The 17,552-nt window shown below is 38.8% G+C and overlaps 1 protein-coding gene across 3 annotated transcripts in view; it reads right to left on the reverse strand.

Moving 5' to 3' along the window:
* The window catches only part of MYOM1 (myomesin 1), a 138,248-nt gene that overhangs the window by 71,601 nt on the left and 49,095 nt on the right, over positions 1-17,552 (reverse strand). For 2 of the 3 annotated variants that reach the window (XM_057526664.1, XM_057526666.1), the window contains exons 9-13: positions 16,569-16,733; positions 14,333-14,494; positions 7,049-7,190; positions 4,354-4,553; positions 2,473-2,529 (exon numbers count right to left, since the gene is read on the reverse strand). In XM_057526664.1, coding sequence (XP_057382647.1) covers positions 2,473-2,529; positions 4,354-4,553; positions 7,049-7,190; positions 14,333-14,494; positions 16,569-16,733 — 726 coding nt within the window. The remainder of the gene's footprint in view (positions 1-2,472; positions 2,530-4,353; positions 4,554-7,048; positions 7,191-14,332; positions 14,495-16,568; positions 16,734-17,552) is intronic. The other variant, XM_057526665.1, reaches the window with a different exon arrangement.

The raw sequence follows: 17,552 nt of genomic DNA on the forward strand, positions 1-17,552 counted from the left end.
ATACTACATGTGAAGTAGGATAATATTACTTGAAGGTACATTGTCATATGATGTATATTATAAATTCCAAACTACTATAAAAGAAAAAAATAATTATAGCTAATAAGATAACATAGATAAAATGGAATAATAAAAGATATTTAATCCAAAAGAAAGTAGAAAGAGGGAAAAGAAAGCAAACGAATAGATGGAACGGAGAGAAAACAACTAGCAAGATGGTAGATTTAAATGCAGCCATATCAATAATCACATGAAATGTAACTAGCTCAAACACCCCAATTAAAAGGTAAAGATTACCAGATTGCATAAAAAGGCAAGGCCCAATTATATGCTGCCTACAAGAAACATGATTTAAATACAAAGACACAGGTTAAAAGTAAAAGGAAGGAAATCATATGTCATGCTAACACTAATCAAAAGAAAGCTGGGGTCGTTATATTCATATCAGACAAAACAGATTTCCAAGCAAAAATGCATTACCGTGGATAAAAGGAGTCACTTCCTAATATTAAAGTGGTCAGTGCATAAGAGGATATAACAATAAAAATGTTTATGCATCTAATAACAGAGCCTCAAAACACATGAAACCAAACCTGATAAAACTACAAGAAGCATTTAAATCCACCATTTAGTTGGAGATTTCATCACTATTTTATCAATAATTGATAGAGGGACTTCCCTGGTGGCACAGTGGTTAGGAATCTGCCTGCCAAAGCAGGGTACACAGGTTCAAGCCCTAGTCCGGGAAGATCCCACATGCCGCGGAGCAACTAAGCCCGTGCGCCACAACTACTGAGCCTGCGCTCTAGAGCCTGTGAGCCACAACTACTGAAGCCCGCGTGCCTAGAGCCCGTGCTCCGCAACAAGAGAAGTCACCGCAATGAGGAGCCCACGCACCGCAACGAAGAGTAGCCTCCGCTGGCCACAACTAGAGAAAGCCTGCGTAGTAACGAAGACCCGACGCAGCCAAAAATAAATAAATTAAGTAAATAAATTAAAAAAAAATAATTGATAGAATGAGTAGATAGAAAATCACGAAGAATAGAAGACTCAACTGAAATCCCAGCAGGTTTTGTTTTTTGTAGAAATTGATAAGCTGATTTTAAATTCTACATGGAAATGCAAAGACTTAGAACAGCCAAAACAACTGTGGGAAAAAAGAAAAGATTAGAGGACTTATACTACCTGATTGCGAAACTGTGAAGCTTTAAAAAAAACATTAAGCTTATAAAAGCTACAGTAATCAAGACAGTGTGGTACTGGTGTAGAGAAAATAAAATTGACCAATAAAGATTCCAGAAATAGATCCACAAATATACAATCAATTGATTTGGACAATGGTGCCAAGGCAATTCAATGGGAAAAAAATAATCTTTTCAACAGATATTGCTGAAATAACTGGATAACCATATGCAAAATAATAATAATAACTTAGACCCTTAATCCACACAATATAGAAATAATTAATTTGAAATGGATCATAGATTGAAATGTAAGAGCTAATGCTATAACATGTCTAGAAAAAAAAAGGGAGAATATCTGAATGAACTTGGATTTGGCAAAGATGTCAAATATGATGCAAAAATGGCAAATAAGCACATGAAAAGGTACTCAACATTATTAGGGAAGTGCAAATTAAGACTACCATACACCTACTATGAAATACCACCATGGTACAAAACACCACTATGCACCAATTAGAAAGGCTAAAATTAAAAAGACTGACCATACCATGAACTGGTTACAATGTAGAGCAGCTGAAACTCTGGACTACTGCAGATGGGATTGTAAAATGGTACAACCATTTTGGAAAACAGTTGGCAATTTCTTTAAAAATTAAACAAACATCTATCAGATGACCTATCCATTCAAACCCTGGGTATTTATCCAAGAGAAATGAAAGTGTATGTCCACAAAAACACTTAACAAGGAGGTTCATAGAAGCTTTCAATGGTGAAGGTATAAATAAATTGGAATAAACTGATACATGCATCAATATGGATAAATCTCAAAATAATTATGCTAAGTGAAAGAAACCAGACAAAAATGAGTATGATTCCATTGATCTAAAATTGTGGACAACACAAACGATAGTGACAGAAAGCAGATCAGTGATGGCCTGGAGATGAGGAAGGGGCAGGAGGGAGGTATTACAAAGGGGTATGAGGAAATTTAGGGGTGATGAATAAGTTCATTATTTTGATCACAGTGATGGTTTCACAGGTGTTTGCACATGTAAAATTTATCACATTGCTCATTTTACAGACATGCAGTTTAGTGTATGTCATTATACCTCAATAAAGCTTTTAAAAAAAGCGATTCTCTGACAACATAAGTTACTTCATGATCTCCAAATATTTCAGAATGTTCTTTCCAAAACACTTAAATAATATACACTGCAGCCTCCACAACAAAAGCCAAACTGCATAGCAGAGCACTGGCAATACTATCTGGGGAAAACGTGGTTTTTACCTGTCGGTTCCTCCTCAGTGACAATGATCTGTCCAGTCCAGGGTGCTGAGGGGCGACCTGGCAGAGATAAATACAAAAATCAGAAACATTCACAAATGCAGTTCAGCTGCACTGAGAATTGGTAAACTGGCTAGATTAGTCCCAAATGGGTTTGTTACTAGTTTACTTATGTACCTTCTTAGTGAGTCTTACCAAGCATGCACATGGTATTTTGGGGAGAGGGGGCACAGTCTCTGTTCTCAAACAACTCACAATCTGCTAGAGTCCACGTTTCCGGAACTGTACTGACACAGGCGAGGTAAACAGCCTGTGTTCATACACTGTTCCCCATGTATCTCCTGAAACACGTAGGCTCTCTCACCCTTCTTGAGAGATAGCATTTAATTGGGAGAAACCTTTCAGGAACAATTGTAAGCCGGGCCATTATTTATGTCATAACGAAGATGAAAGAGGAAGGGGCGCTGATCCTGCAGTAAAGCTCAACGAAAGCGATTTCTTTCCATTAATTTTGAAAGTGTTATTTACAAAGGAAAGCAGTTTAGATCCCGAGTAAGGAAAATGAGTGAGACAGGCAGTATAAAGTTAAAGAGGAAATTCATTTCTGTGATATCAGAAAGACATCAGAAAGAGAATGATTCAACTCCTGCTTCAAGTGAGGGACCTTTCACCAGAGTGTGTGCAAAAACAGAAAGGTGATAAGCAAGATAACTCATTTTCAATCCCAACAAATCTTACTTTCATTGAAATTTATTAAAGAGGAGTAAATGAAAGTATGAGATGGAATTAGGAAAGAGGGAGGGAAGTTGGACAGTGGGTGAAAAGTGATTGGAGAGTAATCAAGGAGCCTGATTAGAAAAGTCTCCAGAGAGAAGGTGACATTATTTTACTTAGATTTTTATGATGCCACTACATGTACTTAAGGTCAAGAATAACACTGAAAATGTTATAAATGGCATAGACCAGTAGTCCTCAACTAGGGTGATTTTGCTCCCCAGGGACATGTGGTAATGTCTGGAGACAATTTTGATTGTCACGATGGGGGTTGGGGGGGGGAGGAGGGTCGGGAGGAGGGGGTGGGGGGACCATAGGCATCTAGCAAGTAGAGGCCAGGGATGCTGCTAAACATCTTACAATGCACAGGACAGCCCCCTACAACATAGAATTACCTGGCCTAAAATGTCAATAGGGCCAAGGTTGAGAAATCTGGTATAGACTGAAATATGAAATTCCAACAATTCTTTTAATGACATTTTATGGTTCCTATTATTAAGGATGCCATACTGGTTCCTATGAAACAAATGCAGAGCATAATTCATGTACCACAATTTTGACATTGAGACTTGGAGGCTAAATATATGAAAAGATTATTTTTGACTCTCTAACACAGAAACCCAAGTACAGTTCAGACACGATGTGTCATAAATGTGTTTTTCCTTTGATATAAAGAAATTCACAGTGTTGAGTATTAATGCTCTAAGGGATAAATTCAAGATTAAGAAAACTACCTTACAATTTTAAGAAAATGAACCAGAAAGAAAAGTATATTTGAACTGTGCTAATAAAATGAAAAACAAACAACCTCTCCAGCCTCTTGGTTTTCATATTTCATTTCAAACACAATGCCTGGAACTCAGTCAAATAAGGCAAAGTTTTCTGAATCAAATACAAATAACATAAAATAAAGCCCTTAGTGAACAGATGAGTCAAAAAACAAATACTTTTTTGTTTTTGTCTTTTTTTCCCCTGGATTTCTCTGACCAGTAAAGGATTTCTTATTCTCTTCTCCCTCTAGTGGAGGGTGGAGGAATAACCTTGCAATAGGATCTATTTCAGGCATATAAAAAAAATTCAAGATGATCCTGAAAAATGAAAAATGCTTACTTTTAAGTCTAGCTTTCTCAGCTGGATCCAGAGCAGCCACAGGCTCGGAAACACGAGAGGGGAGACCTATTCCAGTTTTGTTCACAGCTCGAACTCGGAATATGTAAGAACGACCTTCTATCAATCCAGTGACTGGGAAACGAGCAAACTTCACAGGTGTGTCATTGCACTGAGACCAGCTGTCTGTGCCCACCTCACACCTAAGGGAGAGAGAGTGATGGACAAAATGGAAAAAAACAGAGCTGGAGGAATCAGACTCCCTGACTTCAGACTATACTACAAAGCTACAGTAATCAAGACAATATGGTACTGGCACAAAAACAGAAATATAGATCAATGGAACAGGATAGAAAGCCCAGAGATAAACCCACACACCTATGGTCAACTAATCTATGACAGAGGAGGCAAGGATACACAATGGAGAAAAGACAGTCTCTTCAATAAGTGGTGCTGGGAAAACTGGAGAGCTGCATGTGGAAGAATGAAATTAGAACACTCCCTAACACCATACACAAAAATAAACTCAAAATGGATTAGAGACCTAAATGTAAGACTGGACACTATAAAACTCTTAGAAGAAAACATAGGAAGCACACTCTTTGACATAAATCACAGCAAGATCTTTTTTGATCCACCTCCTAGAGTAATGGAAATAAAAACAAAAATAAACAAATGGGACCTAATGAAACTTAAAAGCTTCTGCAAAGCAAAGGAAACTACAAACAAAACGAAAAGACAACCCTCAGAATGGGAGAAAATATTTGCAAACGAATCAACGGACAAAGGATTAATCTCCAAAATATATAAACAGCTCATGCAGCTCCATATTAAAAAAACAAACAACCCAATCCAAAAATGGGCAGAAGACCTAAATAGACATTTCTCCAAAGAAGACATAAAGATGGCCAAGAAGCACATGAAAAGCTGCTCAACATCACTAATTATAAGAGAAATGCAAATCAAAACTACAGTGAGGTATCACCTCACACCAGTTAGAATGGGCATCATCAGAAAATCTACAAACAACAAATGCTGGAGAAGGTGTGGAGAAAAGGGAATCCTCTTGCACTGTTGGTGGGAATGTAAATTGATACAGCCACTATGGAAAACAGTATGTAGGTTCCTTAAAAAATGAAAAATAGAATTACCATATGACCCAGCAATCCCACTACTGGGCATATACCCAGAGAAAAACATAATTCAAAAAGACACATGCACCCCAATGTTCACTGCAGCACTATTTACAATAGCCAGGTCATGGAAGCAACCTAAATGCCCATCGACAGATGAATGAATAAAGAAGATGCGGTACATATATACAATGGAATATTACTCGGCCATAAAAAGGAATGAAATTGGGTCATTTGTAGAGATGTGGATAGATCTAGAGACTGTCATACAGAGTGAAGTAAGTCAGAAAGAGAAAAATAAATATCGTATATTAACGCATATATGTGGAACCTAGAAAAATGGTACAGATGAACCAGTTTGCAGGGCAGAAATAGAGACACAGATGTAGAGAACAAACATATGGACACCAAAGGGGGAAAGTGGCGGGGTGGGTGGTGGTGGTGGGATGAATTGGGAGATTGGGATTGACATATATACACTAATATGTATAAAATAGAGAACTAATAAGAACCTGCTGTATAAAAAAATAAATAAAATAAAATTCAAAAATTCAAAAAAAAAGAATCTTACTAGATTTGTAAAAAAAACGTGCATTTACGTAGAGGGATACTTTTACAAAGGTAGATAGTTATGTTTTTAACTAAAATACAGATGCATATTTTTAAAAAAAGAATATATCTAAAACTTCACAGTTCATCATTATTCAATGATGAAATAACGTGGAAACATTTAGTGTACGGTTAAATAAAGTATAATCTATTATAAATATTTCTCTAGTTGGTACTGAGCCCAGTAGGCATATACTTACTTACTGCTATAAATATTAAGTTTAATCCACCTTGGTACAAACCTGTCATACTACAGTGGCATAGATTATCTGCCCCTAGTGGTTTTTACAGTCAGGGTTTATTACTCAAAAATGGAAGACAATTGGAGCAACTATTTGAAAAGAAACTAAGTCAGACAATAATGTATTTAGGTCAATAATCTAAATTTGTTTCTAAATTGGCCAAGCTCACTGGATAATTCATATGTAAGACCCATTTACTATAAATATAAAGCCTCTAAGTTTTGGAGAATGTAAACAGCAACAATTTGTAGATAAAACACAATTTAATACTATGGATATTTGTTATTTCTTTGTCAAACTTGAATCCTGTGATATAAATGAGATTTTGTTAGTATTCTTAGAATATTATTCTTTAAATTAATTAATATTCTTAAATTACTGACATACTAAGAATATGGACATTAAGTATATTGAATACCAGCTATTTCATTTCTAAAGTGGCCTGTATTAGGTAAACAAATTCATAATATTCTTGCCAAATTAGTGACTTGGGTTGGTAGTACAATTTAAGGATTATCTTTGGAATTTAGGTAAAAAAGGTAGGTATGTGTATATACATATATATATACATACACACCAGACAGAGACAGAGACACAGAGAAAAGAGGGAGAGGAGACCAGTAAAGAAAACACTTCACCTAGAAATGGCAGGAGAAATCAAGCATGTGTCTCTATGGCCAAATCACTTTAACTGAAGTTAGACTAAGTACTAACTTATCAATAAAATATCCCAGAATAGGACTCCCTCCATCCACAGCCGGCTGTTTCCAAGAGATGGTGATATAATCTTTGTTGGCATCCAAGGGCACCACATCCAAGGGAGAGGCTGGGGCTCCTTCAATCTCTGCATCAGCATCTGTGGGGATACAGAAGGATCCTGTTAACCCTCTCAGATGTGGTCTGTCAGCCCCAAAGGCCAAGGTCTTAGTGCAGACATTTCTTACCACACCACTGCAGTGGTTATATCTTTGGCCCCAGTCGAGCAATCTTCAATTTTGTAATTTGCTTACCAAAATAACAATGTGTGCTTTTCACCATCAGTACAAGGAACATTATGCTAGGAAGGGCTCTGAAAAGGACCCATGACCTCTGCCTCATGGCCCTTGCCTGCCCAAAATGTTCTAAAAGAAAATAAATAAGGACATGTTGAGGACTGCTATCAGAAAAGTCTGATGTAAGTTATGTCAGGAAGTCTGTTCTTAAGATAATTATTGTGCAGTGTTACTCGGAAACTATGAATGGCTCCAAAGGGGAGCAAACAGCCCCTTCTGTCACCTTCTAGATACATCCACAAGAGAATAAGAACCAAGAAGCTTTGCCCATCCCTATGCTGGGACCACCATTTTGGAAGAGAAACAAAAACATTCATTTTAATTAAATGTTTGTTCCCAAGCTGCAGATCCTTGCGAAAGTAACTCTGATGAAATAGCCACATCTGAGCTTAGTTTATCTGAGTTTAGTAAAAGTCTAAGATTATACAAGAAACAGAGTTCAGTGACTGTTCATGAAATGGGATCCTCTGACAGTGGGTCCCCTCAGCAGTGTGTGCACAGATAAATTAGTGACTCAGGGGTGTTTTTAGGAGGAAAGGAAGGGGAATGAAAATAACCAGATAGTGGCCTTTTAAGTGAAAATGATTAAGATAAGAGTCAGAGTCCCGAGGCCGCGACAGTGAGAGGCCCGCGCACGGCAATGAAGAGTGGCCCCCGCTCGCCGCAACTAGAGAAAGCCCTCGCACAGAAACGAAGACCCAACACCGCTAAAAATAATAAATAAATAAATAATAAATAAATTTATTAAAAAAAAAAAAAAAGAGTCAGAGTCCCAAGGGGAAGGGAACCACATTTGCCAATTCCTCTTGACATCTGGTCAACCCTTTAACAACCAGAATTAGTAGGAGAGGAGGCTGAGACATGTAGGACCAACTCACCCAGGGAAAACACTCTTGCTGACTGAATAATAAACACTTTCTTTTCCTATGATCTACACTTCTGTAACTCTAAGTTACTGAAACATTTGCTAACAGGGCTGTGCATTATCTGTGAAGATCTTAAATCACTTTGGTTTTGAACATTCTGTTTCTTGCCCCATGAACCTGCATGAACCCATGAACCCGCAGGATAATATCTCCTGCATAAGTGCTATAGGAGAGTGTAACCAAATCATCATGCCTAAAACAATGCAGAGTTCCTGCATGCCACACAACGGCAAATGGGCATTTTGGTGGGGAGAAACTTTTTTCCTTTTAGGCTTTCAGCGCACTGGAAGGTGGGGAGAAGGTCTGCTGATGGTGAAGGTGGAGCAGAGCTAGGATGGAGGTGGAGATGCTGAAGTTAACAGACCTAATAGCTGCTCACCTGCAAGGGGGACAGCTGGCAACCTCTAGCCATGTCCCTTTTTAGCAAAAAGCCCATAATGTAACAACCAGCAACGTTGGTGTTGATAGATAAATCCATTGTATGTAACAGAGCCTGGCAGACAGCAGACATTTAGGGAGCCATTTCTCAGCATTTCCATAAAATTGCTTGGAATATGCCATTTGCCATTTGGACTTGACAATCTTTCAAAACACGGTTCTGTACAGCAGCTGCTGGAAGCCAAATCCGAATACCATGCTGTATTGCTTCACACTTGTGCTCTTGGCTCCCAGCAGCTGCTACAGAGCGTCTGGCCCACAGCACCCACTTGGGCAACGTCAGTCCTCTTCTTAGCCTCTGCCCTTCCTTCTCCCAACCCTTCAAATAGTCAAACTTTTTGTAGCTTTGATGAATTAGGCCAAAGATTAGCCTGCTACTCTTTATATTCTGACCTCTTACACAGGCTATTTAATAACCTTTATCAAAATGTAAGTAATTTTATTGTTTATCTTTATTATAAAAGTAGTGTCTGCTTGTAAAATACTTGATAATAAAAAATACATGTTAAAATCCCTCTTAATTCCATAACTCAGAGATTACTAACATATTTGCCTAGATTTTTCTAGATTTTTTCCCCTATATTTATAAACTCAAAAGTAATTGTTTTTCACAACAATGTAAATCAACTATACTCCAATTTTTTTAAAAAGTGATTGTTTTTTAAATAAAAGTGGGATTGGCGCTTCCCTGGTGGCGCAGTGGTTGAGAATCTACCTGCCAATGCAGGGGACATGGGTTCGAGCCCTGGTCTGGGAAGATCCCACATGCCGCGGAGCGACTAGGCCCGTGAGCCACAATTACTGAGCCTGCGCGTCTGGAGCCTGTGCTCCGCAACAAGAGAGGCCGCAATAGTGAGAGGCCCGCGCAACGCGATGAAGAGTGGCCCCCGCTTGCCACAACTAGAGAAAGCCCTGGCACAGAAACAAAGACCCAACACAGCCATAAATAAATAAATAAATAAATTAATTAAATTAAAGTGGGATTGGACTATATAGTTTCATGTAAACTGTTTTTCTGATATATTTTCATATTAGTAAGTATACATCATTAGTTTTCATTGCTGTGCAGTATTTGTGTGTTTATATGGAATATTTATTATACTTTATTTTCAGTTCCCATTGGTGGATATCTAGATTCCTTCCAGCTTTTCCCCCAAACAAACATTTTTTTCAGCTTTGTCCACTTAAATTCCTAGAACTAGAATCGCTGGGAAATGCACGCTGTTGATACATAGTGGCAAAACACCCTGAGAAAAGCTAAACCGATTTACACTCACCAGCAATGTGTAGGAGTGCTGGTCCCTCCGTTCCTTCATCCCAATGGATTTTAAAACTTTGTAAATCTTTTCAGTGTGATAGATTAATTTTATTGCTTTGATTACTAGTGAAAACTTTTTCATAATTTATTTTTCATTTGTAATTCTTTTTTCATGACATTTATATCCCATCCTTTATCACTGTATCATCTTTCTTTCCTCCCTGCCATGTGTGTGGGAAGGGGAGGAAAGAATATATAAAAGTCTAGAAGAATATGTGATAAAATGATAACTTCAGGTATCTCTGGATGTTAGACTTACGATGGCTTTTCTTTTTTTCCTATTTATATTATCTATTTTTTCAGAAAGAACACATATTATGTATGTAATAAAAAAACTGGCCAAATATGTACCGCTCTGGAATGTGTTTCTGCAGACATATGGTGCTTTCTACACTGATCATTCTGGTTCAGAAGCTATTTTCTAAGCAGCAAAATACCAGAGCTCTAAAAAATGCATTGAAATGGCCTCATGCAGCTCAAAGTTTAAAAAAAAAACACCATAAAATGTCACTTAAAACACTTTGGCAGTTTCTCAAAAAGTTAAACACAAATTTAACATACAACCCAGCAATTCCACTTGTAGCTATCTACCCAAGAGAACTGAAAACCTAGGTCCATGAATAGGAACACAAATGTTCATAGCAGCATTATTCATAATAGTCAGAGAGTGGAAACAATCCAACTGTCCATCAACTGGTGAATGGACACACAAAATGAGGCATATCCATACGGTGCAATATTAGTCAGCAATGAAAAGGAACAAAGTACCAACATAAAGAACCTGAAAACATAGGCTCATGAAAAACGACAAAAGTAAAAGATCACATATTATATCCAGAAATGTTCAGAAAAGACAGTTTATAGAGGCAGGGAGTAGGTTAGTGGCTGTCTGGGGGCTAGACTGGGGATGGGAGTGGGGAAGGGGCACAAGAAATCTCTTTGGGGTGAAGGGGATATTCTAAGCTGGATTGTAGATGGTGGGTGCACAGCTCTATGAATATTCTGAAAAGCACTGTCCACTTAGCATGGTTGACTCTTAACGGTGTGTAATTATATCTCAATAAAGATTTTTTTAAAAGAATCTAAAATGTATCATTTAAAATAAACTTACAGGGGAAATCTTTTTCTAAAAGTTAAATTCACAACTCCATTTCTGAAATTTGTCTTTGCAATTTTGTCTTCCCCATGAATCTTTTCAATTCTCTCACATCAACATCTGATACATTTTAGAATCTTCCCTTATTTTGTGGATATGAAAACTGGCTAATGATAAATTTCAATCCCTTCCCCCTGTCTGTGGTTGGTCATCTGAAGTCTGGCCTCAACCTGCAGAGAGCCACGACTCTGGATGTGGGCACTGAGAAATGTTGCTGAGGAAACCCTGGACTGTGTCAGAGTTCCCAGAAAAAGTCCACAAAGGGAATCCTCAAGGCATAACTTAAGTGTTTCTTGAGTCACCAGAGATACTCTTTGGTTCAGGTCAGACTGAGAGCAGAGGCAAAGACTCTGTTTGCTTTCAGTTATCATCTGGCCAGGTCTATCCGGGTGCTTTGTTTAAACAAACATACTTGCTGGTAACTTCCAGGAGGTCCATTTTTACTGCAACTGACCCAGAGGGCTACACTTCTTTTCCCCTCGCAAGATCCGACTTTTCCCAAATGCTTTTGTGTAGGAGGAAGTCTGACCCAGTTTTCAGCTGGCATAGATATTCGTGCATCTTTTTCAGTTGCAAATCCGTGGCAGAATTCAATGATCATTTGTTATTGTTCAGTACTGGTGTGGTATATAGACTGCTGTCTCTCCCCAGTATCCATTCCTCCTGCTTCCTTTTAGTACCAGAACCCCTGAGCTTCTGCAGGCAACATGTTGCCCAGCTTCCCTCCCTGTGGATGTGTGGTAGAGTGTTCACCATGCAGAAGTGATGTGTGTGTCCCCGCATCTCTGCCCTTCCCACAGGCTGGAACGGGAACACAGGACAGCACCACGGGGGCAGTGGAGCAACAACATAGATGGGAGCCAGGACTCTGAATGACTGAGTTGAGCAGAACCACCTGGACCACCTTCCTACCTCTGGATTGATGGACATAGGACAGAAATAAACTTTTTTTAAAAATTTCATTTCAGCAGCTTAACCTATTCCCTAATTAAAATCCTGGGTTAGCCATCAGAAGGCCTGTATCCTAGTCCCACTTCTGCTTCTAACTGTGAGGCTTTTGGTAAATCATGTTACTTTCCTGAGTTTTAGTTTTTGCATCTTAAAATTAAGGGGAGGGATTTCCCTGGTGGCGCAGTGGTTAAGAATCTGCCTGCCAATGCAGGGGACATAGGTTTGAGCCCTGGTCCAGGAAGATCCCACATGCTAGGGAACAACTAAGCCCATGCGCCACAACTACTTAGGCTGTGTGGCACAACTACTGAAGCCCATGCGCCTAGAGCCCGTGCTCTGCAACAAGAGAATCCACTGCAATGAGAAACCCGTGCACCGCAACAAAGAGTAGCCCCCGCTCACTGCAACTAGAGAAAGCCCGCGTGCAGCAACAAAGACCCAATGCAGCCAAAAATAAAAAAAAAATAAATAAATATATAAAAAAAAAATTAAGGGGAATCCTAACATTTTTGTGTGCCTTAGACTCCTTTGGCAAAGTGGTAAAGAAAACCTAGAGGGCCCTTCTCAGAACAATGTTTTTAAATGCATAAAATAAAATAAAATACATGAGCTTACCAAAGAAACTAATTATACTGAAGTACAGTTATAATCACAGACCCCTTGGGAGTCTGTGGACCCCAGTTAAGGACACCTGCATGACCTCTAATGTTCCACCCTCATCAAAACACCCAGGAGTTTATGGTTCTATTTAATGTATAAGAGATAAAAAATTAGCAAGTCTACCTGTATTGTTTATATGTTTATTTTCTGTATATTGTGACGTTTTGACATCTTAAAAGCCTTTCTGGGTAGGGAGAGATTTTCTGCCCCCATCTCCGGGGGCTAGCCAATTTTAACCCGTCCAGATCTCACCTCCTCCATCTGGCCCGTGTACCGCAGGAGGAAATATTCCTCTGCCTTAATCATCTCAGCACCAGGGACCAGACAACTAAGCACGACCCCTGTAGCTTAGGGTCTGCTGAAGTTATTCACACCAGCCAATCCTGAACTGTTTACCCCGCCCTGCCATGCCTTTTCCACGGGAGCTCCAATACAGACTGCGGTCTAAGCTCTCCCTCTGCCTCTTCTGCCTCCTGACCAACCAGTAGTGCCTTTGCTTCCCCATGTGGCCCTGGGTGGTTCTCTAGGACCTATGAGTATAATACACTCTTTTCCTGAGCCCCTCCTCTGTCTCCTCGTGTGGCCACACCTGACTGACCATCACGTAAAAGAACACAGAGCACTGCCTTTGTGGCCTGGAAGTGTTCATCGTCTTCCAGATGATCTGGATCTCATGTAGAAATAACATTCCCACTTGTACATATCTGACCTGTTAGAGACATCGCTGAAAAAAGAAAGACTCTTAAAACCAACAGTTATAGTTTGTCTTAAGAATTCAGTTGTAGTTGGGGGCTTCCCTGGTGGCGCAGTGGTTGAGAGTCTGCCTGCCAATGCAGGGGACACGGGTTCGAGCCCTGGTCTGGGAAGATCCCACATGCCGCGGAGCAACTAGGCCCGTAAGCCACAATTACTGAGCCTGCGCGTCTGGAGCCTGTGCTCCGCAACAAGAGAGGCCGCGATAGTGAAAGGCCCACGCACCGCGATGAAGAGTGGCCCCCACTTGCCGCAACTGGAGAAAGCCCTCGCACAGAAACGAAGACCCAACACAGCCAAATAAATAAATAAATAAATATAGTTTAAAAAAAAAAGAATTCAGTTGTAGCATCTTGTTTCCTAGTTCATTAAAACTAAAGCTATAAAGAAAAGGCCTGTAATGAAGTAATAAATTTGCTCTCCAAAATAGATATTCAAGAGTGAGTCCCCATCACTCTTTTATTGTAGCTTCTTCAGACTGAGACGGCTTTTTGCATCACTAGGATTTAGCCTCTCTACTCAGACACCTACAGAGCACTGCTCGGGGGGCTCGTTGAAGATGAGGAAAGTACTGACACTAGTGACAGTAATATAGTCTGGAAACTGGTCACCTGCCAGCTGGTGCTTTCAGGGTTAAATTTTTACATTGGCTCTTTCATCGTTACCAAAAATATGTTTGGATAGATTGACATGGCCTCGGTGTTTTAAATATTCTCAGATGTTCTGCTTTTTGCTAGGTCTTACCTCGAACAAAGACGTAAGCACTGTGTTGTTCATAATAGTCTCCCATTCGTACACGGATTTTGTAGAGACCTTCATCTTCCTTGTTGAGATGAGAAAATGTTAGTGTTGCCCGATCTCCACTCCAGTGTGTTTGCACCCACTTTGATGGAGAAACAGGAGTCCCTAGGGAACAAAAGTAAGCAAATTAACTGATTTCTTTCTCATTACTCTCTTCTTCCTCCTTCCCCTCCACTCTTCCCTCCCCCCAATTCTCTCTCTCTCTCTCTCTCTTTATTCCTCTTCTTCTATATTGAATGCTATCTGAATATTAGAGGAAGTCTATAGGGCTTTGAGTCATTCTGCCATGTTTATATTGGTTAAAATGTTAGAGCAGAAGTGAGGGGGGACCAGGGCCAGATACATAATCTGCAGGGCCCAGTGCAAAATGAAATTACAAGACCCCTTGCTCAAAAAAGCAGAGAAAAAAAACACAGTCAAGGTACTAAAATATAAGCCTTTGTCCTCTAAAAATAGTTTATTACTTATAAAACATGATAGGGTAATACAAATTGCAAAAAATAATATTTTCATGCCATAATTTTACATACAAAAATAATACTTTATTAATGTGATATGTTGATTGATAATACGATATTTTTTACTTACTTTTCTGCAAACTCAGTTACTTTTAGTAACTTCATTTTAAACTGATATAACTGAAAGCAACATCAGTCTCTTTGCAAATGCAAGATCATAAATTAGTTTTGTTTTTTTTATTTTAAGAAGGATCTTTCTGCTGATGCAACTATTAATGCAGGTGTTAAGAGTATTACATAGTCATAGTAATATACAGTTTTATACGTTATAGTATTATATAGTTATGGTGCTATAAAGTTAACATTGGGTTAATCTTCTGATGAACTATTTCAAAATATAAATTTTAGTACTCTAGAGCTGACGATTCTTTTTTTTTTTTAAACATCTTTATTGGAGTATAATTGCTTTACAATGGTGTGTTAGTTTCTGCTTTATAACAAAGTGAATCAGAGCTTATGATTCTTGAGGAACAATTTTTTCTAAAAAGATTTAACTCTTTATACAAATAGTTTCATGTAAGTCTGAATTTAATTTTACATGTAAATTTACATAATTGCATCCTAATGTTTTCTCTTACATGTCCTGTAACTTGTGGTCATACAAGAAACTGAAAATGACTTCATGATTTGTGTATAATTCAAATGCCTGTTTATGCATCCTCTCACTGTATCTTTGATTATGAGGAAAAATTAATTTAAAATTATCTTTCTTGTTAATAACTGCTTCATCCAAAGTTTCGTATGAAAATAGTGTTCTTTTTCATTGAATGTGACAGTCTTTAAACTTAATTTTTATTTCCAAGCCTGTGAATATTTGCTTTGCAATGTTGTGGCAGTTTTCATAACCAGAGAGTCTAAACTCTGAAGAATTCTAACAACTGCCTTATGTGCCTTACTGCAATGTCTATGTACATGCTTTTATTTTATAATATTTTACAGACAAGTTTGTTGCGTGATTGCTGGCAGCTCCTGTCACGGTGCTCAGGCCAGGAAGCTCATATCTGTGCAGATTCCACAAAGACGCATTCTGGGGCGGACAGGCAATCTCGGCTCCCACTGTGGGTGCCCACACCGCCCCAAGTGGGGCCCCTCCTCTCCTCTAGGGCCACGCCGGCCAGCAATGTTGCTGCTGCTGCCGCTACTGCTGCCGTGACTGGTTTCACTCTGGGCCCAGGTCCTGGTCTCAGCCATGGCCTTGGGATGGCCCAGACTGCCCGGTGCCCACACATGCACTGAAGTTCAGGCCAACTGCATGGTGAGCATGCTGACCACCACCCACCGTGCCTGGGGACCAATGGGCATGCTCCATAGTCCCATTGGACTTCACTGGACTCCACTTTATTTTACCAAATAAAATTAACTTACAAAATGAATATACATCCAACTTGCAAAATGAGAATACATTTTTTTGTAATCCTTTCCCTATATTACTTGGTGATAAGAAATTATAATCTCCACAAATATATTGCGAAAGTTCTGCTACTCTGATATATGTGTAAAAGCTTTTGTAACATCCAAAAGGTTATGTCCTCTAACGTTCAGATTCTGCCAGCTCTGGTAAAGAGAACTGCAGTCTTATGGACATTCATGCTCTGGGGCCAAACCTGGGCTGTGACCTTCTGCAAATAAGAACCTAGTGAGAATTCATTAGTAAGGCTCACCATTTCGGTACCACTGGATCTCCGGCTGGAAATGTTTAATTTCAGGAGTGATAACTACACGGCAGCCTAGACTCATCGTCTCGCCTTCTCTCCCGAAAGACACATCAAACTTGTCATCAAAGTGGATATCAAACTTGGACGCATAACCGTAAGGGGTCACAGCAACTGGGCACAACAAAAACAAACATCAGTAATTTACTTTTTGTCATCAAAGAGACACAAGCATTTTAATAAGCACAGGCAGAAAGCAATCACAACAAACCTATCAAGTGACTTATCTGGGCAAAAATTAAGTCTTATAAAAGAAGTATGTAGCATATTCACATATATCATTATATTGAAATGGAAATTCTGTGTATGGAAATTCTTGCTTCATTGGTCAGATAAGCTAAATGCTTATTTTTACTATTATAATTAATAGAATTTAAAAGGTCAGGTTTAACGCCCTACATAAAATATAAATGAACACCACATTTAGCTTAGACTTAAATATAGCTGCAGTATATGCACATTAAAATGTTAGATTCTGAGTTCATTTAAACTTTACTGCTTGTACTCTTGGAACAAATAGCCATATCGATTTCTCATAAAAATTGAGTTTTTTAGTAAGTGGCTTCAGCTTCTTTGATGATCTGGGTTAAAAAAATACAAGAAACATCAATGGGAGAAAACAAAGTTTAAAATACCATTCTTAGAAATATCTTATTTATAGATTGAGTAAATACCTGCACCATAAACTCTCCTAGGTTTTATTTTCTCTTTTCTCAAAGGAAAGGGCCTGGGAAAATAATGACTATTTTCGATGGCTTCCTACATGCCAGGAACTTCACATTTGACATGTCATCTAATCCTTGCAAAAACTCCATGGCATAGTTACTAGTTTTTCCTCTCTTTCAGGTGGGGATATAGAAGTTCACAAATATAATATATAGCTAACGCCAAGGTTTCAAAGGCATCATGTGTGAAACTGAAATTCAAATGTAT

This window comes from Balaenoptera acutorostrata, chromosome 13 (genome assembly GCF_949987535.1).
Source record: "Balaenoptera acutorostrata chromosome 13, mBalAcu1.1, whole genome shotgun sequence".
NCBI classification, from domain to species: domain Eukaryota; kingdom Metazoa; phylum Chordata; class Mammalia; order Artiodactyla; family Balaenopteridae; genus Balaenoptera; species Balaenoptera acutorostrata.